At 39.4% G+C, this 16,776-nt stretch overlaps 1 protein-coding gene across 6 annotated transcripts in view; it reads right to left on the reverse strand.

Annotated features, from left to right (window-relative positions):
* The window catches only part of neto1 (neuropilin and tolloid like 1), a 136,781-nt gene that overhangs the window by 24,794 nt on the left and 95,211 nt on the right, over positions 1-16,776 (reverse strand). For 3 of the 6 annotated variants that reach the window (XR_506136.2, XM_003219726.4, XM_062980583.1), the window contains one exon: positions 12,351-12,579. The exons of 2 other annotated variants lie outside the window; for them this stretch is intronic. Coding sequence is in view for 3 of the 4 variants with exons in the window: in XM_003219726.4 (XP_003219774.1) it covers positions 12,351-12,579 (229 nt within the window). In the remaining variant the exon portion in view is untranslated. Of the gene's footprint in view, positions 1-12,350; positions 12,580-16,776 lie in introns of those variants that run through there. One more of the 6 variants, XM_016992915.2, reaches the window with a different exon arrangement.

A 16,776-nucleotide genomic window follows, 5' to 3' on the forward strand; every position in this document is an offset into this window, starting at 1 on the left:
CCCTTTAAGTATTCAATCAGGGGCGGCGCCTCAGGCAAGGCACTCTGGTTCTGGGAAGAGTCAGCCTTTTCATGACTGGAAGGTGAAGAGAGAGGAGGGTCTACAAAATAGCACGTCCACTTGGAGCTGTATTCAAGTCCAGTCAGAGTTAAATATTGAGACCATCTTAGAGACAGTTGAACACCATACAAGAAAGAGACAATAAGAAGAAATAAAAATTAAAGAGCCTCAATTCAGACAGAACTGTCTATCTCTCAAAGACTTTACCTCTCCATATAAAGACTTTGTAGTGAGACTCATGAGGAGAGAAAGTCTAAAATTCTTGTCAGTTAATACATACTTGTTTGATACAACTATATAGTCTCTGATCTATTCCCTGCACAGCCAATTTACCTTCCAAATAGTTAAGATAGTGTGGGGGCAGAACAGTATTCCAGGTGAAATCTAACCAAAGGTTAATAGAGAGGCACCATGACTTCCCTCAATCTTGACACTATACTCCTTTTGATGCAGCCCAAAATCACAGTGGCTTTTTAAGCTCCTGCATCACACTGTTGGTTCATGTTCAACTTCTTGCCTATGAAGACTCCAAGATCTTTTTCACATGGACTGTTGTTGCATTTCATTTTTTCTAAGTCCAGTATCTCATATTTGTCCTTGTTCAAATCCATTTCGTTAATTTTCACCCAGCTCCCTAATGATCCCGTCCCCTAGAGTATTAGTTATCCCTCCTAATTTGGCGTTATCTGCAAACTTGATAAGAATGACCTTCATCCAAGTCATTAATAAAGATATTGAACAGTCTTGGGCCCAGGAGCAAACTCTGTGGCATCCACTAGTCACTTCTTTTCAGGATGAAGTTGAACCATTGGTGAGCACCCTTTGGGTTCGGTTGCTTAACCAATTACAGATCCACCTAATAGTAGCATTGTCTAGCCCACATTTGACTAGTTTGATTGCAAGAAAATCATTGGGGACTTTGTCGAAGGCCTTACTGAAATCATGATATGATACATTCATAGCATTCCTTGCATCTACCAAGCTTGTAACTCTATAAAAAAAGAGATACTTGGAATGACTTGTTTTTGTTGTTGACTTTTAGTAATCACAGCATTCCTTTCTAAGTGATTGCAAACTGCCTCCCTAATGGTCTGCTCCAGAATCTTTCCTGGTATTGATATCAGGCTGACTGGATGGTAATTGTTTGGGTCCTCTTTTTTGCCCTTCTTGAAGATAGGGACATTTGCCATCCTCCAGTCTGTTGAAATTTCTCCTCTTCTCCAAGAATTATCAGAGAGTATTGACACTGATTCTGAAACAACTTCTGCTAGTTCAGTCAAGACTCTTGGATGTAGTTCATCTGGCCCTGGATACTTGAATTCATTTAGAGTAGCCAGGTATACCTGGACTACTTCTTTACCTATTTTGGGTTGCATTTCTCCTATTACCTCTTCAGTTTCCTACTGGTCAGGTTGAGCATTAATCTCATTCTGGGACAAGACTGAGGCAAAGAAGGTGTTGAGCAGGTCTGCCTTTTCCGTATCCCCTGTTAGCATTTCACCACCCACTCCACGCAGAGGCCCTACCATTTCCTTTTTCTTCCTTTTTTCTGATATAACCAAAGAACCCCTTTTATTGTTTTTAATCTCTCTGGCAAGCCTGAGCTCATTGTGTGTCTTAGCCTACATATGTTGGTTATTTGTGTTAATTCATTTTGGTGATTTCCCCCCTTTTCCATTTCTTGTGCATGTCTCTTTTAAATCTTAGCTCAGTTAAACATTATTTGGATATCAATTCTGGATGTTTTACACTTCTCCTATTTCTAATCCTTGCTGGCACTGTTTGCAATTGTGCCTTCAGTAGCTCATTGAACATCGAGAAAACAAAAGTGCTCTTCCAACCGGCACCAGCTAATCCCTCTGCAATGCCAGGAATACAAGTTAATGGTGTCACATTAGAAAACGTTGACCACATTAGAAAATGCTACCTTGGCAGCCACCTCTCCACAAAAGTCAACGTCGACACTGAAATACAACACCGCTTGAGCTCTGCGAGTGCAGCATTTTTCAGAATGTAGCAGAGAGTGTTTGATGATCGGAACATCTGTAGAGATACCAAAGTGCTGGTTTACAAAGCCATTGTCCTCCCAACCCTGCTCTACGCCTGCGAAACGTGGACGGTCTACAGACATCACACTCAACTCTTGGAGCGTTTCCATCAGCGTTGCCTCAGAAAAATCCTGAAAATCTCTTGGGAAGACAGGCGGACAAATGTCAGCGTGCTTGAGGAAGCAAAGACCACCAGCATTGAAGCGATGCTCCTACGCAATCAACTCTGCTGGACTGGCCACGTTGTCCGAATGCCCGATCACCATCTCCCAAAGCAGCTACTCTACTCCAAACTCAAGAACGGGAAACGTATTGTTGGTGAGCAGGAAAAGAGATTTAAAGATGGGCTTAAAGCCAACCTTAAAAACTGTGGCATAGACACTGAGAACTGGGAAGCCCTGGCCCTTGAGCGCTCTAATTGGAGGTCAGCTGTGACCAGAAGTGCTGCGGAGTTCGAAGAGGCACGAATGGAGGGCTTAAGGGAGAAACGTGCCAAGAGGAAGGCCCGTCAAGCCAACCCTGACCGGGACTGCCTTGCAACTGGAAACCCATGTCCTCACTGTGGGAGAACATGCAGATCAAGAATAGGTCTCTTCAGCCATCTATGGACACACCCTCAAGACCCAAAGATGGGAGACAATTATCTTCAAACTATGAGGGATCGCCTAAGTAAAGTACTTTTAAGAAACCCCCATTCATCATTAACCCCCTTCTCTTTTAGTATTCCTGTCTATGGAATCACACTCAGTAGTTCATTAAATTTTTTGGTCACCTCTCCTAATGTCTAGAATACATGTTTGATTTCTATTAGTCTTACTCTTCTTTTGTATCACAAATTCCAGGAGCACATGGTCATTCCCACCTAAGGATCCCACCACTTCCACTCCATTGACCAGATCCTCAGTGTTGGTTAGTATCAGATCCAGAATAGCTGATATCCTTGTTGCCTTTTCTACCTACTGCGTAATAAAATTGTCTGCAAGACAAGTGAGAAATTTGTTGAATTTTGTACTCTTGGCAAAGTTTGTTTTCCAACAAATACCAGCGTAGATGAAATCCCCTATTATTACTATATCTGGTCAAGGAAGGCTTCATCCAGTTCTTCCATCTGACTTGGAGGTCTGTAGTAGACCCCCACAATTACATCCTTTTCCGTCCTTGTTTCCTTAATTCTTATCCAGATGCTCTCAACCTGGTTTTCAGGATTGAAGTCTTGCATCTTTTCAGGTGTGTAAATATTTTTGACATATAATGTTACTCCACTCCTCCTCTTGTTTGGTCTATTTTTTTTGAAATAGGTTATACCCCTCAATGCTACATTCCAATTATAGAATTCGTCCCACCAGGTTTCAGTTATGACTATTACATCGTAACTGTTTTGTCATGGTAAAAGTTCCAGCTCTTCTTGTTTATTTCTCATGTATTAGTGTAAAGATATCATAGCCCATGGGACATTCCCCTTAGCTGTTTGTTTAATATTATTGATCCCTCACTGCTTGGTACTTGCTGTCTTTGCCCAACCCTCTCTTCTTTTTTCACTCCGGGCCTTGATAAACTACTGTTCCCAAGGATAATGTTACTCTTCCAGACAACCTAGTTTAAAGTCCGCCTGATAAGGACTTTCTGAGCAAAAACATTCCTTCCTACTTTTGCGAGGTGCAACCCATCCCATGCCAGTAGGCCATCTTCCTGGAAAAGCAGACCACGGTACAAGAAGCCGAATTGTTCTTCCTGACACCATCTGTGGTTATTCACCTCTACTATTTTTCTCACTCTTCCTGTTTACAATCAAAATATAAGAAGAAGAACATCTGAACAGCATATTTGTACAATCGTACTCCTTTCTCATGCATAATTTAAATTTTTGCAGTCTTCAAATCTTCTTGTTTAATTTTTGTTTTAGTTCCATAAGCTGGAGATACTATATTCCAATACACAGCAAGACAACTATGCTTCCAATTTCTTTACCTACCCTCAACCTTTTATAGTCCCTATTTGCTGTTTCCATGCACTTGGTTGTATCCCAAATGACAGTATAACAGTGACAACTTGATTCTCTCGAAATTGCTTTTTTCATTACATTTTATTGCATTTAAGATCTATTCACAATTTTCTACTGGATGTGCAAGGTGATCGTTTTTGAAATATAATCTATGAAGTTATGTTTGTGAATTAGTTAAATGTCATAAATAGAAGAGTTGCATCTCAGTGTAATATCAAGTTTCTCTTTATTTGAAAGGATAATTCTGCTTAAGAATCTGACTGCATTTTTAAAGTCTTAATTTTTAATGATTGCATACAAATACATGAGCGAAATTTTATACTCTTTCACACTTCTATAGTCCTTCTGTGGTCAAGAAGGAATTTATTTTTTTCCCCAAAGAAGAAAGTTAAGTTGGAAAGAAAATATATCTTAAGAATCATAGAATCATAGAATAGTAGAGTTGGAAGAGACCACATGGGCCATCCAGTCCAACCCCCTGCTAAGAAGCAGGAAATCGCATTCAAAGCACCCCCAACAGATGGCCATCCAGCCTCTGCTTAAAAGCCTCCAAAGAAGGAGCCTCCACCACGGCCCCAGGGAGAGAGTTCCACTGTCGAACAGCTCTCACAGTGAGGAAGTTCTTCCTGATGTTCAAGTGGAATCTCCTTTCCTGTAGTTTGAAGCCATTGTTCCGTGTCCTAGTCTGCAGGGCAGCAGAAAACAAGCTTGCTCCCTCCTCCCTATGACTTCCCTTCACGTATTTGTACATGGCTATCATGTCTCCTCTCAGCCTTCTCTTCTGCAGGCTAAACATGCCCAGCTCTTTAAGCCGCTCCTCATAGGGCTTGTTCTCCAGACCCTTAATCATTTTAGTCGCCCTCCTCTGGACGCTTTCCAGCTTGTCAACATCTCCCTTCAACTGTGGTGCCCAAAATTGGACACAGTATTCCAGGTGTGGTCTGACCAAGGCAGAATAGAGGGGGAGCATAACTTCCCTGGATCTAGACGCTATTCCCCTATTGACGCTATTCCCCTATTGATCCCATTGGCTTTTTTAGCAGCCGCATCACATTGTTGGCTCATGTTTAACTTGTTGTCCACAAGGACTCCAAGGTCTTTTTCGCACACACTGCTGTCAAGCCAGGCGTCCCCCATTCTGTATCTTTGATTTCCATTTTTTCTGCCGAAGTGAAGTATCTTGCATTTGTCCCTGTTGAACTTCATTTTGTTAGTTTCGGCCCATCTCTCTAGTCTGTCAAGATCGTTTTGAATTCTGCTCCTGTCTTCTGGAGTGTTAGCTATCCCTCCCAGTTTTGTGTCGTCTGCAAACTTGATGATCGTGCCTTCTAACCCTTTGTCTAAGTCGTTAATAAAGATGATGAACAGAACCGGGCCCAGGACGGAGCCCTGCGGCACTCCACTTGTCACTTCTTTCCATGATGAAGACGACGCATTGGTGAGCACCCTTTGGGTTCGTTCGCTTAGCCAATTACAGATCCACCTAACCGTAGTTTTGTCTAGCCCACATTTTACTAGTTTGTTTGCCAGAAGGTTGTGGGGGACTTTGTCGAAGGCCTTACTGAAATCCACGTACTTAAAGACTTAAAACACTATGATTTTGAAGCTCAACTTACATAAATATAATTGTTTTCTGTCAAGAACAGAAGCTGTTGGAAAGCTGTAACTTTAAAAAAATATAGCATTGATCTTTTAAAAAGGGAACTATACAATGAAAATTAAGGGCATGGAGACTGACCATGCTCTTAATTGTGTAGTGTATTATAGCTATTTTGTCTTAGTGACAGCAAATATATAGAATTAAACACTATGACAAGGTATCATGAAATTAGCTGTCTTAAAGATATTCTGTTTTCAGATAGGAGTATGCTTAAGGCAATTCCTTTTTGTAGCAAGAAGGCCTGATACTCTTTAAAATGAAAGGTGTGAAGAGTTGGTATACTGTTATCAAAGGTGATAGAATGAGTGTCTTTTCCACTGTGCTAATAATGGGATTTCCTCTGAACCCCATGTCCTGAAGCCCAGTATTTTCTTTTAGGTTAACATGTAGGTGTTTCTGCTCAGAAGTTAAAACTCTTTGAAAGAACAGTGGGCGTAGCAGGTCTATAAGTAATAAGGCTGGATATAACTGTAATTTAAAAGAGACCACTTTTACTTCTTTCTTTCTTTGTCTTCAACTTATCAGCAATTTTATTAGGAGCAGTGCAAGTAAATGTACCACAAGTCAAGCTATTTATAGTTCATAAAGAGCAGAAAAGGCTTTATTCTAAAAACTCTATAAGAGGGAAATAGCTATTTTAGGGATATTGATTAGATAGAGCTTGACATGTGAAAAGTAAGCATATCATCAGATTCTGCATGAAGCAACAAGGTTATCTTTGGTTCAGGTTTTCCATATAAGGTGAAAGGGGTAATTTGCAAATCTTTGTTATGTTCTGAGCCACATGTTCCAAAGATATTTGGAGGTCTTGTGTCTACTGAAAAATAGCTAATATTGCACCTTCTACACTGCATGCTAAATGGAAACTAAAGATATAAGTATAATTTGGGCATCTCTCATTGGCACATATGGACAATGTTACAGTTGCCTGCATTTAGCTAATTATGGTCTTCAAGGAATGGATTAAATGATGTGACATCCTGGTGCTAAGTTATTTCTTCCAAGTTAACTCACTACTACAATTACTATTACTACCACTTGATGTTTTCTATTAATATTTCTTGGATGCTTCAAAGAATGTTATAATCTACCAATAAGTACAGTTTACAATAGCAAAGAACAATAACACCACATTCCCCAAAATAGATAAAAAGTTCATTGAACTATGGGGTCATTTACATGGTCACTGTAATCCAGAGCCAGACTGGTCCTAGATTCAGTGGAGCTAATTAGATGCCCTATCCCTGAGTCACAGGAGCAGGGAAATTTGAGTCCAGACAAGAGTTGGGCCAGACTATCCAACTGACCTAACCCTCTTTGGAACTGCTGAATGGTCATTTGATGTCATGCCTGTCACTGTGGTAGCTGGCAAAGGACATTAGAGAACTCCTGGCTGCTGCTATGCAAGGATTCTAATATTGGCAAAAGTGCCGACATAGCCTATCAGAAGGAAGGGGATTGCCCCCTCTTTCTGTTCCCCTACAGCATCTGTTATACATAAGCAGTCTCTCATTCAAGTACTAACCAGATCTGACCATGCTTAACTTGATCAGGCAGAATCTGGCTCCTTTATGGTATTTTTTATGCTATATACTGTTAAAGATTATCAGGGCCCATTTCTCTAAGACAAAGGTGTATTGCTAAGAGTAAGAGAATGACAGGCTACAAAGAAGTTTTCAATTAATGGTCATAACAACAAATAATATATTTGCTTCTTATCTTACTCCTATGTTCTGTCACACCACAATTCCGTCTGCCTCTAATTCTTAGAGCTCAACTAAACTGTGACGATTAATGAAGATGATTTATAGGACAGTGAAATGCCATCTGTCTCTGCTGTTGAATTTCCTTTTTTATTTTCTTTTGCTCTGAATAGACTAAATCCCTCTCTCCATCTCATATAAATTAGTATTCTGAGACTGGTCTCATGACAGTACCCCATAGATAGTGTACCTTGGGAAGCACAAAATACTGTCCTGTCTGTATAACTGATTTTTATAACTGCAACATATCTGACATGTGGCACATACATAATTTTCTATAATGAATTGTTTGCCTTTACTATTCAGTAACCAGCATCCTGTCCAACTGACACAGAACAAAAGGGAAAGTCCATTGTGAAGTAATAAGTCCATTCAATCATTCAAACCTAAATACAATTTTCACAGAAGTTCCGGAAGTGTATAAATGAACAGTCAGCAGTATGTTTCCAAAATGTTGCTCACTTAAAAAAATCCCCATAAAAGTAGTAATATAACCTGCACATTTCTGTACCTTTTTCATTACTAAACACCAATATGATTCTCAATGCCTAGTGACAAGCATTGGTGTAAACAAAAACTTACTATGGATTAAATGCTATTTAATATATAACTGAGAAAAGAAATTGCTGACACTTGAAAAGAAGGGAGGAGATACTTTTTCTTGGATTTGGAAATTCTATAAGTATATCCTCACATCCAAGCACAAATTGGTGACTACATGACTACCCTTCAGGCTTTTTAAAATCAGTGAATCCCCAATGTCTGTGTAGTTTGTTTCTAAGGTAACAGAATGCAATGTCTTCGGTTTAAATGAATCAAAACCTGAATATTCAACCTTGCTTCAGCCACAAGACAAGTACCAATGACATCAGTCTAATACAGAGTATTATCTCTGGGTCCAGCTTGATTTATGAACAAGAGAGGCATAAATTACCTTTGAAGCTGTGTTATACCAAAGAAGAAAGAGACATATTTTCTGTCTAGGAAAATGAATCAGAATTGTGTTCAAGCTCACCCCATATTAAGAAAAGAGGACCCTCTAAACAGGTATCGACAGTGATTTGCTCTTGAGTTTCTTCCACTCTACCAAAGATATTTGCATGTTGAATAATCATTTATTTATTTATTTATTTTTAAAAACAGGTAGTCTTTAACCATGGAGATTCCTGACAGATTTTGCAATTATCACAATCTTGCCTTAATGCACTGTAATTTGATATATTCAAGTCAGAGAGATACTGATTCAAAGTTTTTAATACAGATTTTCCCACTGGTCACTACATGGCTGGGTGGGAATTTTTCCCCCTCTTTAAGAAATTTTTTCACCTACCCTACACAGTCATGAGGGATCTGGTAATTGTTCAAGGATGGTGTCTTAAATAGTTCCTCATTGGCAGATTTAAGGTGGAAATATGAGTTTAGTGTGCACCTTCTGGCACACATTTGGTGAAGGATGGGAAACTGGAATGTCCCCTGAGTATCAAGCAATAAGGGGTGGGGAAAGTTCCTGTCCTTGGAGCTAGTATCTGGGTCTTCACCCTCAATTGGGGCCACAAAGATTAAGAGTTAATACTAATCAGTCTTCCTGTTAATAGCTCACCTAGGAGCAACCCAATGTTCAAGTTGGGTTCCTTTTAGGGGCTATGGTGATCTTGCCCAGGGAAGTTGGAGTGGAAACGTATGGGTATCACTGCCTAAACTGTTACCATACCAGATTGATCCCCTTATAAAGAAACAATTAAATAGGGAACATTTATAAATTTCCCTTATTTTAATCCATATGACTATGTGCGGTCTTGTTATTCTATCAGCAAGTACTACTGTATCCAATGGCAGAAGCTAATAGTGAAATACGAGACATGCCTGTTCAGAAACAATTTCTATAAGATTCAGTGAGATTCACTCTCAAGTAAGTGGGTACATGATTGTAATTCTGAACGCTCTTATATGCAAAAAGACCAATTCAAAATACTGATTTCTGAATAGAGTTGCCTAGGATTATAGTGTAAAGTTTGATATGATACAGTGTACTCCAGTCATTTTGAACCAAGAATAATACAAGTGCTTTCCATTAAACAAATGCTGTAGCTGTAATCTGTATGTCATCAAACTCAGCCTGTCTTTCCTTTCAATAGTCAGGTATAAGATAAACAACAATCAAAGGAACATACTAAACGCCCCCCCCCCCCCCCGCGCAGCTGGGGGAGGGAAGTAGCTTTGCCCCCTCCCACCGAAAGAGAGAGTTCTAGAAGGGGCGGGGCTTCTAGGAAGCAGCCCGCCTCCTAGATCACTCACTTTCTGGACGTCCACCCACCCGCCCGCCGCTAACAGTATAGCAGAAGTGTGGTCGCTTAGATGGGTAGGAATTTTTTCCCTCCTATGTTCTGGGAAGGTTTTTCGCCTACCCTATACTGTACAGAGTGGCAAATTGGGAGGTGTGGTCATTTAAATAGGTTATCAGCGGAATGCTTAGGGGAATCTCTTATTTTGGTGTGCACCACAAGGCACCTCAGTTTTGGTGTTGGCCAGAGGTGTGAATCCTTGCTTAGCGTTTGTACAGCCCCGGCAAGGGTGAACGATTATGACCTTGGAATGGGAGATTTTGACCTCATTGGTTTTGGAAGCAAAACTCTCCACCACATTCCCCTTCAGGTCATCCAGGTTTAGGCTGGGAACCTGGTGTTTCACCCTAAATTCAGTTAAAAAAGGATGGTCGGGCAGGACCACCTACATTGGCTTATGCCTCACCAAATTTATAGATGGCTCTTGAGATTTTGGCCTTAGTTCCAAATTAAAAGTTAAATAGGTAACTATCAATAAAGTTGCCCAGTTTTAAACTCAAGTTTACTTGTCTTGTCTCGTTATTCGGGGGGTTGGAGGGCAATATGTATATTCATGACAAATATTTTTACAACTACTCTCAAAGTTTACACTGTCTTCAGATATTAGACAATGGCCACAATACAGTGCATGTGCTAAGTGTAATTAAGACCATTAATTTCAATGGTAATTTTTCTGAGTTTGGACGGGGCTGGGATCTTTTGTTTCAAGCAATTGAAAGAAAATTGAAATTCATTGTCACCATTTTAACCAGCATCAATCATTTCCATGAAGATAACAGCACTGCACATTTAAAACAACATCATCAAAATAGAATTCAAAGACAAAACTGTGCTGGTCTGGACTGATATGCAAGGGATACCATGGAATCTTTGAGACTAATTGAAAAAAAGATGTTTGTGTCACACGTTTTTTGTAAACCAAGGGTCATTCTACACAGACACAAAATGAAAACCTGATCCAGCATCCTAGGCACCAAATCAAAACTACATAGTGTCTTTACAGGAACTCAATTAGCTGCCTCAGAGGCAGCTGGGAGTCCCTAATGCCCAGCAGTGTCAGACATGGTTTGGTGCCGCTTGGCAGCTACACTAAGACCCCCACATCCTGTGTTTTGGCTGTCCCCAACTGTGACCTGCCTCCTTCTTGGTCTTTGGCGCTTTGGGTGACATCAGGCAGAGTGCCATGATGCTTTGGGAGAGAGGGAACCTTTCCTCTCTCCCCTTTCATCTCACACAACACAAGGGAACTGTGGCTGATGTCAACTAGAGCACCCAAGAACAAGATAGCTTGGGTGGGGGACAGGAGCCTAGATAATACAGAATGGAATTAAAGACAGCTGCATAAAGTTCTGGTTAGGAACTAGCCAAGCAGTCATGACAGCCCTAATGTTAGAGGTAACCTGAATCATGGGTCACAATTCAGGTTTCCCCCCAACAGCTTAATACAGGTGAAGGCATATTAAGGCAGCCTTATCTCATGTTAAGATGGATCAGTTTTGTGCAGTGTTTAGCTAATCGAATGACATGCCGACCTAAGTGGTCACTGTAGATGAGCCCTGAATCGATTTCATCAGATGCACCTTGTATAATATTCTCAGTTTATGAAATCTTATGCTATCCACTCTCAGAGGTACTACAATATGTCCAAACATCATCATACCTTTACAGTATTTACAGACTGTGAATACACAAGATGGAGCTCCATCTAAAATCCCCATTTTGTAAATAAAGTGGGACAATATATGGAGGTAATTTGAAGTTTTATTCAAGATTACACCAATCACCATAATCAGAATCACATTCAAAATTGCAACCTCCTAATTCCAAACTCTAATACTTCATTTCAGTATACATTATAGTGTGGGCTGAAGCCAGACCTCTGTAAGTACTGTAACTGCCTACAGAGGAATCACCAGAGGACACAAAAAAATGCTGTTTCACTTTCTCCTATGGCTTGTGCACTTGAATTGGGCACCAGAGTATTGTGGGAAAATGTACTCATCTCTTATCTGCATCCAAATTGCCTATTCCATTGCAAAAACTCAAGAGTTCACATTCAAGAATAGAATACTATATGCTGAGACATTAAATTAAGTTTAAGTAACATTACCAAAAATGGTTTCATTCTAACATATATTCTGTGTTGGGGGTAGTAGTGATGTTTTACATTTAAAGGCTTTTCATAATCTGTAGCCCAAATCTAAAGTTTACTTCATTTGCATATGGTGATATTCCTTGACAGAGGACTAAATATATGCCTTGGTTATAGTATGCATAGATGTCACATCATTCATTCAGAGCAGATGCACTGACCTCCATTAATGTGCTTGATGACAAGGGAAATCTAAGGGTTTTTTTAAAAAAAAGGTATATGGGCATTGCTTCACCTGTTTTGGAGCTTATTATACCACATGAGGGAAACACCATAAATGTTTTATGAGACTTGAATCATTTGATATCCTGATAGAGTCTTACGTTCTTGGAAAGATGTGAAGAGCATCTGGAATCGGCTGCTTCGACTGCCTTCATCTGCCCACATGCGGATTACTCCAAGACCTGTGCGCAGCATCACATCATTAGCAACAGTGCTGCAAAACTTAGCTTTTAAATCCTCCACTGAGCTACTTCCATCATAGACAGCCACAAAATTCCTTTTGCATTCATTAGAATTCTGCATTTCATAGTCCAAGAATCGTAAATATATCTACAAAACAAAAACACAGTGAATATGACAGCATAAACCATTCAATACTGGAACAAGAGGCATTGCAACATCATTCTTTCCTTTTAGAAATTCTAGAAATCCACTGCTGATTAATAACCACAGTGCCAATATTGATAGTCTCAGAGAATAGCAAATAGCAATATACATATATTATATGAATAAGGCTGAACAGTATTTTTAATTGTTACTACCAGATGACAATCCTGCTAAGATAATGGGATACGTTTCTCTCTTAAATATTTATTCTTTCCCTGCAGACACACAATATTTATGTATGCTTGCTTATCACTTACTGACTGAAGCTGGTGAACCAGCTGCAACAAAAATCACCATGGAGAGTATTCTGTATAACTGGGATTGGAACAAAAAAAATAAACAGCTTCTTATTGAACTTTTGGAATCTGATGAGTTATTTGCTCAGAAAGAAGAATATTTGCCTGCTTTCTTTTTTTCAGGATTTGTCTTCCTTGCAACATGTTTGAAACCATTTCCTATGGCACTGATTTTCATTTCCTGTTTCCTCAAGCATGTATATAGTTTGTAAAGCAACTTCCATGTTTGTTAATCTTGCTATAATTTAGCAGTTTAATATCAAAGTCATTTTACATTTATTGATTTAATTAGTTCTCTCATATAGTTTAATTATAATCTAAAATTGATTTTTAAAAAACCAAACTGAATAAAGAACCAAACATAATACAACAAGAAGAGCTAACAATTTGGACCAGAACATTATTTTAATGAATTCAAAACTTTTAAGGGCTTGGACAATAAAAATGTCTTTGCTTGGCTTAGTATAAAAAGATAGCTAAAAAGCACCAGACAAAACTCTTCTGGAAGATTCCATACAAAAGACACCACCACTCAAATGCCAACCCTCTGGGTCCCACTGTTTCTCTGGTCCCATCTACACTGCCAAGTAATGCAGTTTGAAATTGCATTATATGGTCAGTGTAGAACAGGCATGGGCAAATTTCAACCCTCCAGGTGTTTTGGATTTCAACTCCCATAATTCCCAACAGCCGGTAGATGTTGGGAATCCACTATTTAATTCCTTGTGCAGAAATTATAGTTTCGTCTTTTGCCTAAGCTTCGCACAGTTCACTCGTTGAACTATTTACATATTTGCAGAGAACTGGAAGTTTCCAGCTTCTTTGTGGCATAAGCCACAAGACTCATGACAATGATTTTTTAACAACTTCATTTGTGCTGAAACAAGCTTTTCAGATTCCATCCACTTATGAATATTGCATTCATAACTTATGAAGTCTCCATCCTTCAGCCTGGCAGCTGATGTGTGATAACATTTAACAAATGATTTGTTCTTTGACGGCTGCAATTAAATCAAGCACGATGGGACCGTGAGATTTTTGCAAAAAAGCTAGAAAACTGAAATATGTGTTAACAGGATATAAAGGAATTTAAGAAACTGTTTTATTCAGATCTTTGACCCTTCTAGCTTAGTATTACTTTCACTAGGGTTCAGCACACATCAGGCTTAGAGCACCTGCTTCATTTTCTTTCGCAATCCAAAAATTTACCCATTAGACTCAAGTGAAAATATCAGGGGGCAAATATGTAATAATTAAGTAATAGAATTTTTATAGGAACTTGCTCAGCCAAAGGATTTGTTTTCAGTGACAGAAATCAGCTCACAGAACAGTCCAGTCAGGCTGAGATCGCATTGGCCCAGCTGACCCATTCTCTTGTTCTTGTGTCTTCCCCAGCCACGGAGTTCCCTTTGAGAGCCCAGTCATTGCAGGTCATAAAAATATGCCCAAGTGATCAACAAGGAGGAGCTAGAGTAAACCCCTCCTTAGAATCATAGAATTGGAAGATATTGCAAGAGATATCCATTCCATACCATCCAAGAACTCCTGACAGATAGTCCTCCAGCCTTTGTTTAAAAACCTCCAGAGAAGGAGACTTCACCACACTCCAACACTGTGGAAATTGCTTTTACTGTTCTACCTAATGTTTAGGTGAAATTTCTTTTCCCACAATGTAAATTCATCGCTCTGTGTACAAGTCTCTAGAGCAACAGAAAACAAGCTTGCCCCCTCTTCAAAATATTTAAACATGGCTGTCATGTCCCCTCTCAACCTTCTCTTCTCCAAGCTAAATATACACATCTCTCCTCCTTGTTGATTATACAGTCATCCTATTCTAATTTCTGCAGAGGTGACTGCAATAGCCAGGCTCTTGCAGATAGCTCTATGGCCAGTGAGCAGCAGCAGTAGTAATGTGAAGATAACCCATCCACTTCTTTGTGCTGATCAGCACAGGGGAAGGGTGAGGGTGATGAGGTGTTTGTGGACAATGGATCAGGCCAATGCAGACCCTATTTAGCTGTCCTGACGGTTGCAATCCTTAAGGACATGCTGGAATTTCCTGCAATCTATGGAGTACTTCCCGACTTTGCTTACTGCAGAGTAAAATTGGGTTAAGGGTGAAAACTTCCAGATTTTCATTAGATGCCATAATGAGCCACCAAGACTGCCAGCCTGGCTTCAGTGTATGTTCTTTTTTAACCTGTGTAGACAGGTTTTGGGTTTTGAAGCATTTGTTATTGTCAAACAACAGGAAGTCAAAAACCTGCCAACCTACTATCCATCAGTTAGATATTTACCAACAGAGCTTCATCTATCTTCTGTTCACACTGGGTTGACGCTGACTTTGAAGAAGTTTTTGAGGTTTATGTGGAAGCATAATCCGATCCTTATCTGTAAATGCTAAGAATTGACCCCAGGACTTTTTGTATGTGAAGAATGAGCTGTACCACTATTCACTGTTCCAAAAAAGAAGACCAATGACTTAATGGACCTTGAGACCATTGATCAGATCTGCACAACCTGTGGCCCTCCAGGTGTTTTCAACTTTGGATCCCAGAATTCCTAACCATTGGACAAGCTGGCTAGGGCTTTGGGGAGTTTTCAATTATTTTTAGTTTTACTGTTTCTTTTCTTTTTCTTTGGTTAATCTGATTGGAAAATGATATTTTCCTAAGAATGTCTCAACTATATGGTTTTTAAAAATATCTTTTAACTCTCACTATTCCAGACACATTTCAGAAGGAAAAAGAAGAGGACCTTCTCAATGACTGCTCCCAGGCTCTGGAACACCTTCCCATGGGAACCTAGCCTAGGCACCCTTTTGCTTTTTTGTGTTGGTAAGTAAAGCTGGTGTCGTATTTTGGGTGTTGAACTATGCCTCTGCAGACTAGGATTCAAATCATCATCGAATCAGGCAAAGGCAAAACTATTTGAACAAATCTTGCCAAGAAAACCCCATGATAAGTCCACCATAGGATTGCAATAAATTGGAAATGACTTGAAGGCATACAGCAGTAAGATAACAAATTATCAGCAGAATAGTTAACCTGCCACAAATATTCAATGATTTCCTCCAATGAATTAAGCTAAAAGCTTTACTAATGTTTGGCTAACCTCAGGTTCTAATGGCAACTCATCTCAGCCTATGGTTTTTGTTTTTTGTTTTTTTTTAATGTGGGGGAGTTGCCAGTGAAAAAGAACATGTCCAACAAACTTAAAATAGATTTGGTTTGTTTTACTGCCCTGAGCTGCTACCTTGCAGCCTTAGATTCAAGTCACCAAGCTTTTACCCTGTGGCTGCTCGAGATACACCAGTAAGCATGACAGGAAGGATTATGTTGCAAACAAACTGGTGTTAAGGGAATCCTACTCCTGAACAATCTAGCTAGCTTTGGGAAGCAGCATAAGCTGATCAAACTCTTGCTTGTGGTGCTCTGTAAAAATGGAACACTTTGCTTTAATCCACAAGCTCTTTAGCCTGCAAAGCACTATGATAGATGAAGGAATATTTATTCTGTATTTCACACATTACTAATCAAGTGCAATTGACTCTATATGTCTAGGACTGTACTATTATTTCAGAAATATATAAATATAGAAAGATTGACTTGACAATTATAGTATTGTACTATTTCAGAATCAGAATGGGAGAGAGATTGACTTGACAATTCTAGTACTATTCTTCTAGTACTACAATCGTCAAGTCAATATCATTTGATTAGTAATGTGTGAAATGCAGAATAAGTACTGCTCCATCTATTATAATGCTTTGCAGATGAAGGAGTCTGGATTAAAGCAAGGCGATATATATACTGAATTGCTTTATAACAAAGTACCTGCTTTA

This window comes from Anolis carolinensis, chromosome 4 (genome assembly GCF_035594765.1).
Source record: "Anolis carolinensis isolate JA03-04 chromosome 4, rAnoCar3.1.pri, whole genome shotgun sequence".
Lineage (NCBI taxonomy): Eukaryota > Metazoa > Chordata > Lepidosauria > Squamata > Dactyloidae > Anolis > Anolis carolinensis.